This window comes from Mustela nigripes, chromosome 3 (assembly GCF_022355385.1).
Source record: "Mustela nigripes isolate SB6536 chromosome 3, MUSNIG.SB6536, whole genome shotgun sequence".
In the NCBI taxonomy this organism is placed as follows: domain Eukaryota; kingdom Metazoa; phylum Chordata; class Mammalia; order Carnivora; family Mustelidae; genus Mustela; species Mustela nigripes.
In genome coordinates this window covers 11,626,141-11,645,072 of record NC_081559.1, presented here as the reverse complement: position 1 = coordinate 11,645,072, position 18,932 = coordinate 11,626,141, and the positions used below count along the sequence as shown (strand labels likewise).

The window sequence follows — 18,932 nt, the reverse complement described above, 5'->3', positions numbered from 1 at the left end:
TAAATACCCTATAGGGAACAAGACAGCTGCTTCCACAATAAAGAAGTATGTAGCTCCAAGTGTCCATAGTACGAAGGCTGAGAAACTCTACCCGAAACTGAACAGCAGTGACGTAAGGATATTTTCCCAGATGTGATGAGGCACTACCTTGAAATGGGAAGCCCCCATCCTAGCAGAGGGAGGCCAGACAATAAACAAATAAAGAAAAAAAGAAAGTATTGGTGACAGTAAATGCTGTGAGAATAAAACAGCAGAACCTGATCGGGTCGGGCTGCTTTAGGCCTGACAAGCAGGAAGTCTTCATGGAAGAGGAGGCATTTAAACTGGAACCTGGATGACAAGAAGTGACCAGCCAGTGAAGATCTGAACAGAGAGCATCTAACTGGCAAGGGGATCGTTCTTCCAAAAATGCCAAAGTAGGGACAACCTGAATGTGCCTGAGGAAGAGAAAGAATGGGAAGCCAGCGACTAGTGGGAAGGGCCAGATAGGGAGGGAAGTAAAATTCCTGTAAGGCCACACAGAGTGGCTTCTTCCAGACAATGCTACTTCTTGGTGTTACTCTTCAGAAAAAATATTACCTAAAAATACTTGATGGTAACTAAAATATGTGATTTGTTGTATGGTAAAAACTTTAAGTTGGTTTTAAAGTTTGTGTTTATTTCTTCGTTAGGGAGCAATAATAGGGAGTCTCTTTCCTAGGAATAAATTAATTAACAAGGCCAGTTATTGGAATTAGCTATTCTTTTTTGAGATAAATCATATTTTGCTCTATTTGCACTTTTTTTTTTTGAAGATTTTATTTATTTATTTGACAGAGAGATCACAAGTAGACTGAGGCAGGCAGAGAGAGAGAGGGAGGCAGGCTCCCTGCTGAGCAGAGAGCCCGATGCAGGGCTTGATCCCAGGACCCTGGGACCATGACCTGAGCTGAAGGCAGAGGCTTTAACCCACTGAGCCACCCAGGCACCCCTCTGTTGGCACTTTTAGTGCCATATTACAGTGCACATTCTGAGAATCAATAAAGCCAGGATAAGGGGTGGGGAGGAGGGCAGAGAGGTGCTCCGCTAAACCTGTAGAGCTTTGCCCATAGTTCCCCATGCTCACAGTCAGAGGCTGAGGAAGGCTCATCACAGGATCTGATTATCTACGTTTTCCATGGTTCCTGATGGATTTCTTCACATAAAGGCAGAAAGTATCACAGGATACTTTAACTAGCTCTCATACAAAATTGAACCAGAGTTGGAATTCATTAAGCAAGTAAATGAAGTAAAATGTTGATAAAATGTCCCATAGCCCGATTGGTTTATAGAATGGGGGAAGGGAAGGACAGTCAAGAGGTTTCTATTTTTGAAGATGGAATAAACTATCCAGAGTCCTCCAGGCAGGAATGTCTGTGTGGCATAAACAACAGGAAGTGAGGCCTCCATACTATTTGGAGCATTCTTTTTTTTTTTTTTTTTTTAACAGAGAGAGAGATCACAATTAGACAGAGAGGCAGGCAGAGAGATTGGGGGAAGCAGGCTCCCCCGCGGAGCAGAGAGCCTGATGTGGGGCTCGATCCCAGGACCCTGAGATCATGACCTGAGCCGAAGGCAGAGGCTTTAACCCAGTGAGCCACCCAGGCGCCCCACTATTTGGAGTATTCTTAAGCAGCTGTGGGCTCCGAGTTTTCTCTAGGTGCTGTATTACATTCAGGTTTTAAAAAGTAGCTGGTAATATTTAGGACTATTACAAGACCCCAGCTGGAAAGTATGTGGTGGTCTCAGTCAGTGAAGCAGGCAAAGCAAACCTGTCGGCCATCTAACCAGAGTCCACACCGACACATGACTCAAGTAACCCAATTAGGACAAATTATTAGTTGCCTCCTCCTCTTCCTTTAGTCTTAGGACCCCTAGTTTTATTTGGGCAATAAAATGTACCCAGCAAGAAGAGTGTATTTCCCAGTCCTAGCAAAACCGTGTATGACCCTATGTCTAATTCCCAGCCAATGAAATTAAATGGAAGTGTTTTGTGTGATCTTTGAGAAAACATCTCAAATGACAGCTGATGTATATACCCTTTGCTTATTCTTTCCTTCCCCCCATTCTGACACTAGAATATAGATATAATGGCTGGAGCTCTACCAGCCATTTTGTACTATGAGGGCAAGGGTCATACTCTAAGGAAGACAGTGCTCACTTGAAGGAGCCTAGAAGGAGCCTGACTGGAAGGACTCTGTGCAGTTACATACCAGCCCAAAGTACTCGATCTCTGAATTTCTTTTATGTGTGAGAGAAATCAACTACTTCTTTTAAGGCCACGGTCTTAAAAGTTTTTGTTTCATGCAGTCAGAACTAATCCTAAATGATACCCCAATATTTGCATGATCTACCTAAATTGATATTGAAGGGCCAAGATTAAGTACTCTCATAAAGTCTTATTTTATCTAAGTTTCTTAGAATTATTATTTTGGAACAATGAACAACTTATAATAAGATTGACACTGTGTAAGGTCTTAGTTTGAATCCACATGGTGCCCCCATTAATCCAAGGGGTGTTTTAAAGCACTTGGCAGGTCTCATCACAGAAGAGAATGGAATTCAGGTGTTCTATGGCCTCTGTCACTTAACGCTGGTCTAAGGCATCTGCAATCATTGGTATACATTAATAGAGCCCCTCATCTTCAGGCCCCTATAGCGGAGTAGTCAATAATCGTCAGCTAAAAATAAGTCACTAGAAGATCTGGGAAGTCCCTTTTTTTTTTCTTTTTTACTGAGCTTCCTGATCTTTTTGATGCAATAGTATCCTGGCTCCACAATAGCCAATCTTAGTATTAAAATAAGACAGGTAGTTCCTTGCCGCATGTGGTACCAATTATTACTGCTCACCAAATGCTTCTCAATCTCTGCCTTTCAGCCACATGATTAATTGCATTTGATGGAGCTCTGTAGTTGAGTAGGGCCATGTCCTGGCTAATGAGCTGTATCACTTCCAAGTTTAGTATTTAATTGCTCATGCAGAGTTGTAGTTTTCATTTCGCATCATAGCAGGTAGTGGTGGCCCGTCAGCTGTGTCCACGAGGGCAGGTGACACGCTTTCACTGCTGAGCAGAGTCCCCACCCAGGCATATGTATATATATATATACAGTTTTTGTGTATATATACATGTGTATATATACATGCATATATATACATATATATAAATTTTTTTTTGCTTCAATCCACCACTATTTGGAGATTGTTATTGCAATCGGCATTATCCTGATATACTACCCCATCCAGAAAAATACCTTCTGAAGATGGGAGTGATCACAGCAGAACTGAATGATACAATCTATGGTTCCAACAGTAAGAGAAGAGATGTGGGTAAGTTCCCCCTGACTTGACTCATGCACTTAACCCTTTTAACATCCATAAATTCTGTTCATGAAGCTTTTTTGTTAAGTGGTTTCCTGCAACACATCTACCTACAAAAATCTGTCAGTAAGCAAAGCAATTCTCCCATTTCTCCGTGACTTCAGACCCTGTCAAATGTTACTGCCCAGCCTAGCCTTCAGATTCCATACACAATTAGCGCCACCGTGTGGTACTTATGATAAATGACATTCATTATGGGACTATAAAAGCAAGGTCACTTACCCATTGAGAAAGGGTTTGTACATAATAAAAGAAACCACATCCAGGTTGCTGGGACACCAAAAAAAGCAAGAGGGAAAATATTCCGGCCATGTGAGCTAGGAAACTCAATAGAGGCGAGGCTTGCTCATTTATTTATTCGTTCAAGCAATATTTACTAAGTACTGCCATATGCCAGATATTGTTCTGGGCCCTGGAAATACAGTAGTGAACAAGATAAAGTCCCTCCTTTAGTTGGAGAGATAGACAATGGAATAAATCAACAAAGTAATATATACTACAATAGCAGATAAATCTGGTTTCAAGCACAGAGAGTGATGGGGAGGAGTTGTTTTAAATAAGGTCGACAGAAATAAAGGCAAGAAATCAACATTAACTCACCCAAAGCTACTTTAGAAAAATGACCCAAATCTCAAATATATATATAAATATGAGCATTCTCTTGCAAATATTAAATGCTAAGATGCTTCAAGATGCCCAAAGCTTGGTTTGTAAACACCCTGTCTTAGTGCATTCAGGTTGCTGTAACAAAAATACCATAGACGGGGTGGCTGAAACAACATTTTTTTCTCACAGTTCTGGAGAGCGAGAGGTTTGAGATCAAGATGACAGCAGATTCAGTGTCTGGTACAAACCCTCTCCCTGGATTGTAGGTGTGTCCTCAAATGGCGAAAGGAACTTCTGGGATCTTTTTGAAGACATTAATCCCACTCGTGAGGATTCCACCATCAGGACTGAATCCTTCCTGAAGTCCTCATCTCCTAATGACATGATACCGGGGGTTAGGATGACAACATATGAATCTGCGGAGGACACATTCCGTCTATAGCAATCACCCTGAAAAGAAATTACGATTCTTTGGACAAAACACTGATTGTTCAGGTCTGAGGCAGGAAATGAACATGAAGATCCTGGGACATGCTGTTATGCCAAAAAAATACAGAACCATATAAGGATTAACTACTATGGTCATAAGAGTCTTCACCTTTCACAGTGAACACATTACAGGGGCTCTCACTGGCCAAACTGTGGCTATTTAAGCATCAGAATACTAACTGTAATTGATATTACATTGGATGACTAAAGTTTATGAGTGGTGATTTCTTAAAGGGAAGGGGCACTGTTATATAGAATGCCCATAGAAGGTGTGTTACAGAATTACAGAATCATTATTTTGTAAACTAAGGTAGAATTCTTGCAAGGATCATCTGGTATATTAATTCCTGTTGCCAATGTAACAAATTACTACAATCTTAGTGGCTTACAACAACACAGATTTACTATTTTACAGTTCTGGAGGTCAGAAGTCTGGCTGCGCTCCTTCTGCAAACTCTAGGGAAAAATCTGTTTCTTGTCTTTTCTACTTTCTACATGCTGTCTGCATTCCTTGGCTCTCGTGGCCTCACATCACTCCCACCTCTGCTTCCATTACTGCATCTCCTTCTGACCCTGACCTATCTGCTTCCCTTTTATAAGGACCCTTGCAATAACATCGAGCTCACCCAGCTAATCCAGGATATTCTCCCCATCACAAGATCCTTAATATATCTGCAAATTCCCATTTTGCCATGTAAGGTAACATATTCTAGGTTTCAGGCATTAGGATATAAACATTTCTGGAGACTATTATAAGCCTACCACTAGGTACAGTGTATGTATGTGTACGTGTAATGTGTGTGTGTGTGTGTATGTATACATATACATATGTATATACTTACATATATTTGTATATATTTATTCTATAATATCAAGTACACAAATCACTTGTAAGATATTCTTGCCAAAAATGTTTAACTTGAATCTAATCAAGCCTCTAGCCCTAACTTTCAGCCAGTTTAGAGAAATGACACCATAATAAAATAATCAAACACATTCAACATATGGGACATACTATATATTTACTAGGCTATATGTTATACCATCCTAGACTCCTCAAAATTGCAAGGTCATAAAAATAAAAGGATATTCTAAAAATTTTTAAAAGAACTTAAGAAACATAATAACTAAATGCAACATGTGAACCTTGATTGGATCTTGGTTAAAAGATAATTGGTGGGTAAAAAAAAAAAAGGTAATTGGTGGAATTTTAAACTTGTGCTAAATATTAGATGATATTATGGAATTATTGCCAATACTCATATTTACATAGGATAATGTCCTTATTTTTAGAAATGCATGTTGAAATACTTAGGAGTGAAATATACAATGTATGGAACTTACTTTCAAATATTTTAGATAAAAACTGTGCGTGTGTAGACGGGGAGGCGGGTAGAGGGCACGTGGGCGGCTCAGTCGTTACGCCTCTGCCTTCCACTCAGGTCGTGATCCCAGGGTCCTGGGATCGAGTCTCGCATCGGGGTCCCTGCTTGGTGGGAGGCCTGCTTCTCCCTCTCCCTCTCTCCCTTGCTTGTGTTCCCTCTCACTGTGTCTCTGTCAAAAAAATAAATAAAATCTTAAGAAAAAAAAGGGGGGAGGTGGCGAGATGAAACAATATGGCAAAACGTACATGATTTTGTTTCTAAGGGGAGAGTATGTAGTCTATATTGTAGTCGCAACAATTAATTTTATGAGTCAATTGGACTATGTCATGATATTCAAATATTTGACCAAACGTTATTCTAGCTGTTTCTATGAAGGTATTTTTAGATGAGATTAACATCTAAATCAGCAGAGTTGAGTAAAGCAGATTATCCTCCATACTATAGGGTGGGCCTCCTTTAGTCAGTTGAAGGCCTTAAAAGAAGACGAGGACACCTCTCCCCTGGAAGAATGAATGTTGTCAGGAGATCACCTTCCGACTTAAACTGCAGCACTGACTCTTCTCTAGGTCTCCTGCCTGCCCCCACCCCCGCCCATCCTACAGATTTTTAACTTGCCTCCCTCCACATCACATAAACAAATTCCCTAATACCTCTCCCTCTCTAGCACATGTATATGTATAATACAGATCACATATATATTAGCACATAAGGATATATTTTATATATTACACCCTATTCATATATATATATATACATATATATATATATATATATATATATGAATTTTTGGCAAGAATATCTTACAAGTGATTTGTGTACTTGATATTATAGAATAAATATATACAAATATATGTAAGTATATACATATGTATATGTATACATACACACACACACACATTACACGTACACATACATACACTGTACCTAGTGGTAGGCTTATAATAGTCTCCAGAAATGTTATATATATGTATATATATATATTTTTATTCCTGGGCTAATTTATAGTTAGTTTGCTTAATTGCTAGCCCCTGAAAAAGCAAAAAAGTGATTAAAAGTAGCAGGATGGGGAACAGCAGGAGGAGATTTAAATAACCCAATTGTACATAAGAAAATGGCTTTGAAAGGGGAACATATATATCTGAAATGCATGGCTTAGGGACATGTAGTCTCTCCTTTACACGTAATTGAAGGCAGATTCAAAATTGTAAAGGAAGTGATGATATATTAGCAACAGACTTTAAGAATAAACTTCAGGAAACTTTTAAACCGAGGAGACACTATACACCAAACACCTGAAAGGGGCTTTGTTCTCTGACAAAGGGCTCATACCCAAAATAGGGGACTTAATCAGAGAAAGTACAAAGAAATGGAAAATTGCCAGTTTGGAGAGTTCCAATATGTAGCGGAACATTTTCAAAGAGCTTTAAAAAGTAAACTAGCTGGAAGTCAAACCAAATTTATGTCCCTTTAGGTAAAATAACTTGCCTCCAACTTGGTGTCTCGGCTATTGTAAATAATGATACAACGGACATGTTTCGACTTTTCTAGACTTCCACAGAAATGTAATTGTACAGTTAAGTACTCTTTTGTGTCTGGCTTCCTTCACTCATTTGTCTATCCGTTCATCTACCGAACCGTTTGGAAGTCTTTATAGTTTGGAGTCATTAAGAACAAAGTTATGGTCACTCACAAACAACACCTTGTATAGATGTCGGTTTTCACTTCTCTTAAATACCTAGAAACAGAATTGCCGGATCCTAAAAGCATGTGCTTAACTTTATAAGATACTGCCAAAATATCTTCCAAGTTGTTGGTATCATTTTGCATTGTTACTAACAGTATTTGAGAATTCCAGTTGCTTCAGATCTTCGCCAATATTTGGTACTGGCAGTTTTTGTTATCAAAGCCGTTTTGGTGGGTCTGTAGTGGGTTTTGTCTGCATGTAGTTTCATTTTTCCATTGACTAAGGATATAGAGCATCCTTCTATGTGTTTATTGGCAACTTGAGTCTTTCATGGAGAATCTATTCAAATCTTTTGCCCAATATTTAGTGGGTTAACTTTTCATTGAGCTTCATAAGCATTACTTTTATTTTCCAAATATAGGTCTTTTGTCAAATATTCCAAGTATTTTTTCCAATCTGTGACCCAGCTTTCACTTTCTTACTGCTTTCAAAGAGTGTAAGTTTTAATTTCGATATATTTTAATTTACTTATTTTCTTTCACAATTGATGCTTTGTGTGTCCTAAGAAATCTTTGTCTATTCCAAGATAGCAAAGTTTCTTTCTACAATTTCTAGAATTTTAGCTTTTAAGTCTATGACCCAATTTGGAATCCAAAGTTTGCACTAAAATCATGTATGGTGTGAGGCAAAAGCTGAGGTGACTTCCCATTTGAATGTATAGTTATTCTATTTGTTAAGAAGACTACCTTTCCGTCACTCAATTGCTTTGGCGCCTTTGCCAAAAACCAATTGTCCAATAGGCACAGATCTATTTCTGGACTCTATTCTGTCCATTGGCCCTTAACAATTTTTTTTTTTTTTTTAAAGACTGAACAGGGAGCCCGATGTGGGACTCGATCCCAGGGCTGTGGGATCATGACCTCAGCTGAAGGCAGACCTTTAACCAACTGAGCCACCCAGGGGTCCCAGCACTTAACATTTCCTATACAACAGGTCTTCTGGGGGCCCCTGGGTGGCTCAGTGGGTTAAAGCCTCTGCCTTCAGCTCAGGTCGTGATCTCAGGGTCCTGGGATCGAGCCCTGCATCAGGCTCCCTGCTTGGCGGGGAGCCTGCTTCCCCCTCTCTCTCTGCCTACTTGTGATCTCTGTCTGTCAAATAAATAAATAAAATCTTTAAAAAAACAAACAAACAAACAAACAAAAAACAGGTCTTCTGGCAGCAAATTCACTCATCTTTTCCCTGTCTGAAAAAAGCCTTTCTTCACCTTTTCTGAAGGGTATTTTTGCTGAATATAGAATTCTAGGGTAATATGCTTTTTCTTTAAAGATATTCTAACAACGTCTCTCACTTGCACTTGGAGAAAAGAAATATAGTCCTTCTCTGTACAGAATGTGTTTTTTTTCTCCTCTAGCTGCTTTACAATTTTCTCTGGTTTTCAACAATTTGATCATGGTATACCTTTAATGAGGTTTTCTTTATGTTACCCTGCTTATTGAATTTCTTGATCTGTGAGTTTATAGTTTTCATCAATTAGGAAAAATTTCAGACATTATTTCTTATATTGTCTTTGCCTCCCTTACCCAAACTTCTAGGAATCCAAATACAAGTATGTTAGAGGATTTGATATTATCCCATAGGTGGCTAAGGCACTACTCTATTTTTTTCTTTTGGTGCTATAGTAAGCTTCAAGTTCACTGATCTTTTTGCTTCTGCTGTGACCAACCTAGTACAATTCCATCTAGTCCTTCTCATCTAGCTAGTGACCAGAAGTAATCAAATAGCAGCAATGATTTTTAAAAATAAATCTTAGACATACTTGAACTACTGGTTTAAACGTATTAATGACAAATATTTAAGGACTATTAATTTAGAAATGTTTTTTCAAGACTTTCTTTATGCCTATAAAATTAGTTTGTGTACAAGTAACATTAGAAATGATATGGAATATGACACCAACAATGGGCTGTTATACATTTTTTACTTTGATCTCTTTTATAGAACGTGGCATCTGTGGAAAATGCTCTATTGTATCATGCCGATATACTACAAGAAATATTTCAAAATAATACAAAAGTGAGCCACAGTCTTGACTAAGTGAAGATCAACTCGTCCAAAATTTCTTTCCTTAATTTTTCATAGTAATTGCCAGAAGTCCAGTAAGCTGGTTTTTCCAAGAAAGATCATTCTAGTAACTTTGAGTGTTCAATCCGTGCAATGGTCCAGTCAGGCTTTACTCCTTGTGTAAACTCCCTCTGAAATCTAGGGGAAAAAATTACAAATAATATTAATCTTAACATTAGTCCAAGTATTTCTTGGGTAACTATATAATTTGCAAGTGTACATTAGAGACAGTTTTTAGCAATAGCTAATGGTTAATCATAAATAAACATCAAAACAAAACAAGTTTAATTTACCAATTCAATCACACACACAAAAAATCCTCACAAAATTACCATATTCTCCACTAAAATGAGTTTTTTCTTTTCTTTTTTTTGGGGGGGGGTAGGCTCCACACCCAGTACAGAGCCCAGTGTAGGGTTTGAACTCACGACTCTGAGATCAAGAACTGAGCTGAGATCAAGAATCGACCACAATTAACTGAGCCACCCAGGTGCCCCTAAAATGAGTATCTTAATCAACTAATAGACAGTCCAAGAACTGCCAACTTTAGCAGAAGGATGTAATTATCCTTATATAATTATTATTATATAGTAATAATAATAGCAATTATTATTATTAATATCCTTATTATTCTGCTGTTAAATAATAGCTATCACAAATGCCTAATATGAAGAAAAATAAATTGGACCACCGTAATGCAAAGGGTACTTTAGTGGAATTTGGTTTATATACATTAGATCAGTCTTGGAAATAACAGTGTTTATGAACTGTCTGTGGTCTTAATAGGGAAAATCAGAAGAAGCAGAGGTATTGGTTATATTGTTCTTTAATTATATATGATGTCTTTAAAAGGAGATGATTCAGATTTTGTATAGTAATAAATAAAACAAAATTCAAAAAGAAAAAAAGCAGTCCTTTCAAGAAAAGTGAAAAAGTCAGACTACCTTTTACCTTAGTGAAACAGAATATATTTTCTTTCTTAGGTCATTTTTGGGATTTGTTATTTTAAATCAAGTTTACATAGTTTTGGCAACATGATAGTATCTTCTTTTAAATGAATATTAAATTGTGTTTCCATGGACTTGCTTGACCTGGTTCACTGTTCCAAATTTTATTAGCAGAAAAATACATGATAGTGTCTCTTTTAAGTAAGTTGCTAACCTACTATACAGTACCTCTTTATACGTAGGAACACTTCAATTTTATACGTGAACCCCTACCAGAGTACCTGGTAAACAGGAAATGATTAATAAATGTCTAGAGAGTAGATGGTCCATGTGCCAACTGTGGCAGATTGTATTTTCCAAGGATGGTTATAACCATATGCCCCATCACACATGTTCTTCTGCAATGTGACTCTGCTTTGCCCCATAAAGAGGTGGAGTCTCTCCTGCCCTTTCAAATGTGCAGGTCCTAGGACTGCTTTGACAGGCAGACTAGGGTGAAAATGTTCCCATCCTGGGCACAGTCTTTTACCTGGTCTAGCCAATGACCACATCAAACATGTGAATAGCCTGAGATCGCCACAAACCCAAGCCACGAAGAAAGGCCTTGGAGAATGAGACGTTATGTGGAAAAGTCAAGGAGCACCAAGGGAATCCACGTGTGAGTGACAAAGCCACTATGGAAATGAATCCTCCAGCCCCCGCCACAAGAAAGACCCAGAGCTGAGCCTTCCCAAAACTCCTAAGCAGGAAAACAGCAGACAAAATATACAGCTGCTTGAAGTGACTGAGTTTGGGAGTGGTTTATAACACAGCAATAGACAGCTCAAACATCCTTTAATTAAATTCAGCAATATTACCTCTTTCTAACTTCTCAACACTTCTGTTTCATGTCCAGTATGTCTTTATGACTTTCTCTCTTCTTAAATAACTTGTCAAATGTCAGTCCTTTTCTTCCTAAAGCTCCCTTTAGATTTCATACCTTCATACTTCCTTCATACTACCTTCCATTTTCTAGAGAAAGGAAACAATGAAATGAGATTAGACTTACTCATAGCTTGCACTAAGAAGCTGTTTAGTTTCCACGTTCTGATCCCCCAACTTAACCTGGAACACACTGGCTCCACTTAAAGTTTCACTGGGGATGTTGGCACTGGTTAGATACCAAAAGCACATCAGGATGTTAACAAACTTCCTTCCTTAGAGAAAAAACACACACATACACACATACAAATACAAATCACAAAAATCTATCATCCATATATCCAAAATGAAATTAGAAGTTGGCAATAGCTACACAGTTGTTACAAATCACATTTCATACTTAGTCTAGTCTGATAGTAACATAGTTGACTTTCTATTTTTAAAACATTCTCTTAACGTTGATGATGTATTTGCCTTCTTCTCTGCATCTCAGAAATAACAGTTGGGATTTCCTGAGCATGTACTATGTACCCTAATTCACTTTACTATGTGCCTAATGACTACAATAATGTAGTATGCTAAAATCAGGTTGTGACCATGATGCTGAGATGCAATTTGAAATATTAGGGGAGAAGAAAATATTTATCACTAAACATATCTATAGAAATGTTTTAAATTAACATGTGTATGAAAAATGTTCAACCATTAAAGAGTCCTATATCAGAACTGCCTTGCAAAGTATGTAAGCAAAAGCTAGATTTCCTCTGTGCCTGGCACATAATACATTCATTTATGAGCAAATATTTTAGAAGAAATAAATGAAGTTAATACATTTTTTAGGAATGCTACAGGGAAAATGGATGCATTGGCCAAGGAGAAGAACGAAATAACTACTAAAGTTCCTTTTAACCTTTTCATTGTCTCCAAACAAATCCAATGTGGGAGTTCCACAGCCAGTCTTACTTTCAAAAAAGTCATTAACTGGTATTATCAACTTTTTCTTTTACTCCTTCTATTTAACATATATTCAAAATATATTTAACATATATTTAAAAGGTAATGCTGAATTGTTTCCTTCAAGTTAGGAAATCTGAAACCCCAAGTATTTTCTATTTGAGACATGACAGCAGCCTTAAACAATTTTCATCAACTTAGGTGATGATACCATCTCTCCTGAATGAATAGTAGTAGAGGAAGGTCCTAGATAGAAGGGTTTAAGTTATTACCATATCTTAACTTTCCCAGAGCTGGTCTTGAAAGAATGAATATATTATTTTTCCTGAAGTCTGCTTGAACCAACAAAATCCCCACTATTTCATGATTACCCACGAGATTAGCTTTCCTGGGCCATTATTTATCATAAATTTAAACTGACTACTCTCTAGCATTACCTTTCTCGTCGTAGTAAATGGAGATGTCTCCTGTTGATGTGTATACAATTTCATCTATGTCAGCAGCAAGGGCATTTTTATGGTTGTCAGGTAGTGAACTGACCTTTTCCTTCAATACATGGAGCACCTAAGTATGGAAAAAGCAAATCATAGTTTGCCCGCTGAATTTTCAAAAGCCTTTCAAAAAGCAGATGAGTTCCTTATGGAGTGAATTTTTCTATGCCTATTTTTAAATTTACTACTGTATTTCCTCATATTCAAAAGCAAGGTTGAAAGGCATCAAATTGTTCAATAGGTAATTCCCAACAGAACATTCAGTATAAAGACAACTGAAAAACATCACATTTACTTACTTATTCCTTAAATAGCACATCATTCTATGCGTTTATATGACCCAAAGCACCGAAAAATAAAGATACAGGGATTCTACTTCGGCTGATGGCACACATACTACTTTTAAGCATAAATAAAGGTAACACATGTATTATTCTATTGCAGGAGAATAATACATTTATTTTTAAAGGAAAATTAAAAGTATACTTCACCTCTTTGGCCACAAGTTCTTCCAACAGATCAAATTTACACTGTGACAGTAACTTGGACACATGAGCAAAAGCCTTAAAAAAAAAAAGTGGGGAGAGGTTGATAATCGTTATTTCAAAACACCATGCAAAATACCATACAATGTACAATGCTCATACTTAAATAGCTTAGTATCACAAAGACTGTTTTATGATAAAGGTGACAAACAATGTTAAATATTATGATATCATTATCAGGCGTGAGTCCTTCAAAGTTGGTTGGCTTTTCTCTTCTCATAGGACCTTCCCACATATACAGTAGTGAGCTCACTACCAATTACGTCTCCACTCTTAGGACCAGGGGAAAGACAGTGTGTGCGTACACATGAGATCTCAACACAAATCCTCCCATAGCTTTCCTTTATAAAATAATAATGAAGTAATCACTGTTATTACTGTAATGACTATGACGTGACAACCTCCCCCCCCTTAACTATGAACACAAAGAATTTGAGAAGCAGGGCAATCTAGATTGTACTGGGAGTCTGGAGATTTGGGTTGCAATCTGACCCTCATTAAGATTGGTAAGGCAGGCCACCTGGGTGGCTCAGTGGGTTAAGCCTCTGCTTTAGGCTCAGGTCATGATCTCAGAGTCCTGGGATGAAGGTCTGACTAGGGCTCTCTGCTCGGCGGGGAGCCTGCTTCCGCCTCTCTCTCTGCCTGCCTCTTGGCCTAGTTGCGACCTCTCTAGGTCTAATAAATAAAATCTTAAAAAAAAAAAAAAAAAAGATTGGTAAGGTAGGTTTGGGAAAGTGGGAGGAAAGATAACGAACGAGTTTACAGTCTAAGTGGATGCCAACTCTGAAGTACGAGATGCCACTGTAAAGTAGGGGGAACCAACCGCACTCCTCCATATTCTCAGCAGTGAGACTGAAACGGTTATAAGACTCCACCTGTCTTCAAGGAGCTTTCAGGTTGCTTGAGAAGGGAGACAAGTAAACTGACAAGTTCAAGAACTATGACAGGGGTAGGAACAGAATGACCTGAGCAGAAAAGCCACTTGAGCCAATGTGGAAGGACCAGGGAGGGCCTCTGAAAGGAACATCCAAGATGAAATCTGCAGAACTAGCAGGACAAGCAGGTGTGTGGGATATGTTATGGGATTAACAGTTTTCCCCAAACTCCTATGCAGCAGTCCGAACTCCATCTCAGAAGAGGTCTATATTTGGGGACAGGGTCTTTGAAAAGATGATTAAGATGAGGGTGGGCCTTAATCCAATCTGACTTTATAAGAAGAAATTCTGACACCCACACAGAGGGGGGAAAAAAACCACATGAGGACACAGAAGACAGCCATTTACCTGCAAGGCAGGCAGAGGCCTCAGAAGAAACCAAACCTGCCAATACCTGGGTCTTGGACTTCTTTCCTCCAAAATGGTGAGAAAATAAAGTTCTGTTGTTTAAGTAAGCCAGATTGTGGTATTTTGTTACACCAGCCCTGGCAAACCAGACAATGAGAGAGCTGAATTTTGAGAAAATGCATATATCCAAACAGATTCAAGGACCCCTTGCCCTGAGGGTTCAGAGACACTATACATATATTAATAAGCCTTCATGTGAGGAAGATGGTGGTATTTAGGTAAGAAGAAACGAAGACCAGAGTGATCACGGGGAAACCCAACCATTATATTCTCATTTGTGGCCAAGGTGTGATATTTGTGGGGCCAAAGATCCCACCTGAGCAAATTATCTGATAAGATAATAATGAACCATTAGGAGGCTGCTCTGAGAAGGCTTTGATAATACAGGATTGTCTAACCCAAAGAGGCTTCTAGGAAATAGCCCTCTAAAACAGGCAAGCACCATACAGGAAAATAAACACGGTATGATTAATGTGGTTTGATAACAGGGAAGATCATATGCACACATCAGTAGTACTATACTGTGACAGAAGAAAATAGAAGTTTGTTCTTTGTTCTGAGTTCTGGCACAGAGCTCCTAAAACAAGCCCCTTTCAACCCTAGCTGAGTTTAGGCTAATGAGGTGCCTGCTGTCACGGAAGCTCCACACCCTTCCCACATCCCTCGCCCTATGCAACTCTTCTATTTGGCTGTTCCTGAACTGTATCCTTTTGAAAAAAAACTGGAAATACCAAGTAAGGTGCACTGGCCAGTCCAATGGAGCCCTGACTTGTGATTAGCGCCTGAAATGGAGGCAGCCATCTGGGACTGAGCCCTAACTTGTGGGCATTAATTCCAGGGAGTGAGCCTCAGAACTGCTGTAGAATTATGCCCTGATGAGGCAGGCCTTGATGACACAGGAGTGTCTAACCTGGAGAGACTTCTAGGAAATAGCCCTCTTTTTCATAGAAAAGGCTAAAAACTTAACAAACAAGATATATAAGAAAACATACAGTATATGACTAACATGGTTTAATGGCAGTATTAGGGAAGATATCATATTATATACACATATTTTTTTTTAAGATTTTATTTATTTGACAGAGATCACAAGTAGGCAGAGAGGCAGGCAGAGAGAGAAAGGAGGAAGCAGGCTCCCTGCTGAGCAGAGCGCCCAATGTGGGGCTCGATCCCAGGACGCTAGGATAGTGACCTGAGCCAAAGGCAGAGGCTTTAACCCAGTGAGCCACCCAGTGAGTACACCCCGTTATGTGTACACATTAATGAAAAGCAGGGTCTATGTCGCTAATAAAGCTTAGCATTGGACCACCTATTCCCTTGGCTCATGTAATGAATCAAAACTTGACTAGATTGTACATAACCATCTCAATTTCTAGTGACTGCTTGTAGACTGGGTCACAGCCCAGTGCTTAAAATGCATCCTAGAGCCACTGTTTTATCATTGGCAAAGAAGAGTTAGACTAGAATCATGAACCTTAAAATGCCTTTTTGTTTTCATGTTCTCTGATTAAAAAAAAAAAAAACCTGAATGAAAATGATCTAATGATCACTTGATTTCATAAACCAAGGTAAGATTTGATTGCTGGGAGGTTAGCTTAAGGAGAAAGGGCAAGTGGAGCCCATGAGAGGAGATGAACTAGCTAATGTTTTTGCACCAAATTATTCCCAAGCCCTAGAATTATGTATGTATGTATGTAACCCATGTTAAAAAAAAAAAAGATACAGTTGCACTAAGAGATCTAGGAGGGAGGGTTTTTTTGCCATGTCGTTTTAAATCTTAGGTGTTGAAGAAGTGATATGCTTGATACAAAAGGAATGTTAAGTAACCAGTGGTTTAAGGGAATTGATTTGCCATGGATGACCCAATATTGCTTTTGGAAATAACAGTCAACCAATGCATAAAAACTGACTTAGATGAGGCAAAAATTGTTTACAGACTGGCTGATTAGGGGGGTGGAGATACTTCATAGCAAGGAGGGCTAAAATAGCTAACAGGGGAAACAGGATGAGAGAGTGGCTAAAATGTGTTCCATGCATCCTCCCCAGAGTCTGGGGAGAGGATTTCATTCCTTACTGATATCAATGAGCTGGTACCGTTATACAATGTTATGAGGCAGACAAACTCACATATCATCAGTGAGCACTGCAGAGGAGAGTAAAATCATGCCACTTGACCTCTGCATGAACAAAAGATTTTGAGAACTGATATGAGCAGAGGTTTACCTCTTATAATGCTGTAAGTCCAGCTTGGCGTTTGCTTTTTAATTTTTTTACAAACACATAAAGCAGGCAAGAGTTGACTCAGGGAAGCAGGAACCAGGAGTTAATATCAACACGGATTATGTAAAGTTGGAAATGATTTATGATTGATGGGTAACACAAATAAATATAAATGGCTATAGTTTACAGAAATAATCTGAAATAAATTAGGAACAAATGTATCAGTATTGGGAAATGATCCCACTAATTGCATAAGTGTAAGGTATATGGCAGTAGGAACTGGGAAACAAGCCATGACTTCTATTTATCACCGGTTCTGAAACGCTTGGGAATGACAAACTCTCAAAGGGATTCAAAAGAAATTTATAGATGCACTTTCATTCTAGAAAAATGCATGTGCACACAAAATCCATGAGCAATCTTAGGGCCCAAAGTGACCATTGTGTGACAAGGGTCAGACAGAATATTACCAGTCACTAGGAAAGAAACAGGACAGGGCTTAAACTCGGTGCGCAGGGCGCTGTGCGCTCATCAGCGACCAGGTTGCCTCAGAAAATTCTTGGAAAGGGTAAAATTGCTTCGCTCTAGGTTACTCTTTAAAGAGGATGATAGGGAGGGGTTGCAGGGTAGGGAGCGGGGCAAGGAAGCTCCACCAAACAGCTAGCCGGAAGTTTCGTTTTTCTACCAAAATTACATTATTGCAATAGGAAATTATCTGGTTTACTCTTCGAGACAATCTTATCTACTCATTCATTCATTCAACAATTTGTGTAGTGTCTACTGTGTGCCAGGCACTGTCTTAATTCTGCAGAGAATCACATTCAGAAAAGACAAAGCCATGAAGCTTTCAAGTGGCAGAAAATGGTTGGAGTCGAATCCATTTCTATCCGATTCAGAACCTGCGGAGCGGAAAAAGAAACTGGGGGGCTTGACCCCGGTGTCTCGTCCGAACCCCTCCCCGTCGGCGACCATGCAAACAGGCTGAAGCTTAATACAAGTCCAGAGGCAGCCAAGGAGCTCGGTGCCTGGGTCACTACCCACGTGGGAAGACCCGGGACCCAGGGAGGAAAACTCTTCGCTCAAGACCTCCTGCGTGGTAACAGCCGAATGCCCGAGAGGCTAACGGGTCAACCCCAAGTCAAGAAACAAACCTGCTTCGCTCCCTCAGAGAATTCTGCGATGCTGAACTCTTGGTCGAAATAGGCCCAGATTAGGAAGGCGTAAATTCGAGTCCGAACCCAGTTGATGGGGTTGGAGAAGCCCAGAATGATCATCTTGGTTTTCTGGCGCGGCTGGGGCTGCTCCTCCGCGCTGTAGCGGCGCCGAGGGTAGGCAGGGAAGACCGAGAGGGCGGCGCGGGGTCCCGGAGGGCTGAGCAGGGGCCGCGGAGGGCCGCGAGCGAGCAGCGCCGACGCCCAAGTGACGCGAGGAAATGGGGCCGCTCCGGAGCCGAGGCGGCGGCGGCAGAAGCAGCAGAGTCCGGCCAACTGCGGCCTCACCTCGGCTACACCGGGAATCAGGGGTCGAGCGGCCCCGCCGGACAGAGGCGGAGAGAGCAGAAAGCGGGGCAAAAGACGCACGGCCAGCGCCATTTTTATGACTTTTCACCCCAGGCCCCGTCTGTGCTGTGTCGAATGAAAGCCGGCGGGAAACCAGCAGCGCAGCATCCGGGGAGAGAGACCGGTGAGTAAAGCTGCCAGAGGTGCTACTGCCACCTCTGGTGAGTCGGCCCCGTGCCGCCCCCGAGCACGCCGCTCACGCAGAGGCCCTTTAGCCCCCAGTCTCGCTCCCCGACCCGCCACGCTCGCGCGTCCGCCGCTGCCGCGGGC

At 39.9% G+C, this 18,932-nt stretch overlaps 1 protein-coding gene and 1 long non-coding RNA gene across 3 annotated transcripts; both read right to left on the bottom strand.

Moving 5' to 3' along the window:
• Positions 1–3,734: 3,734 nt before the first annotated feature.
• Positions 3,735–6,464, bottom strand: LOC132012826 (uncharacterized). Its single transcript, XR_009402774.1, has 2 exons — positions 5,837–6,464; positions 3,735–4,453 (listed from the first exon to the last, which is right to left on the bottom strand). It is a non-coding gene; the product is annotated as an uncharacterized LOC132012826 (long non-coding RNA).
• A 3,056-nt stretch (positions 6,465–9,520) lies between these two features.
• On the bottom strand, positions 9,521–18,926 carry MAIP1 (matrix AAA peptidase interacting protein 1). Of its 2 annotated transcripts, none has more exons than XM_059393142.1 (5): positions 18,255–18,921; positions 13,487–13,558; positions 12,942–13,068; positions 11,678–11,825; positions 9,521–9,820 (listed from the first exon to the last, which is right to left on the bottom strand). In XM_059393142.1, the coding sequence occupies exons 1-5, from the start codon at positions 18,693–18,695 to the stop codon at positions 9,742–9,744; spliced, it is 867 nt and encodes a 288-aa protein (XP_059249125.1). In that variant the 5' UTR covers positions 18,696–18,921; the 3' UTR covers positions 9,521–9,741. The 2 variants fall into 2 exon arrangements, 1 of the variants encoding a protein (XP_059249125.1); XR_009403005.1 differs by lacking the exon at positions 11,678–11,825 and adding an exon at positions 11,487–11,640 and having other exon boundaries at positions 9,734–9,820; positions 18,255–18,926.
• Between the last annotated feature and the right edge of the window lie 6 nt (positions 18,927–18,932).

Excerpts from the sequence above, each read along its gene's own strand:
- MAIP1 (XM_059393142.1), bottom strand. The coding sequence starts at position 18,695 with ATGGCGCTGGCCGTGCGTCTTTTGCCCCGCTTTCTGCTCTCTCCGCCT. Across the intron at positions 13,559-18,254 it reads TCTCTGAGGGAGCGAAGCAG|GCTTTTGCTCATGTGTCCAA; the intron begins GTTTGTTTCTTG and ends TTTTTTTTTAAG. Across the intron at positions 9,821-11,677 it reads CTTCTTAGTGCAAGCTATGA|ATTTCAGAGGGAGTTTACAC; the intron begins GTAAGTCTAATC and ends TTTTTCCCCTAG.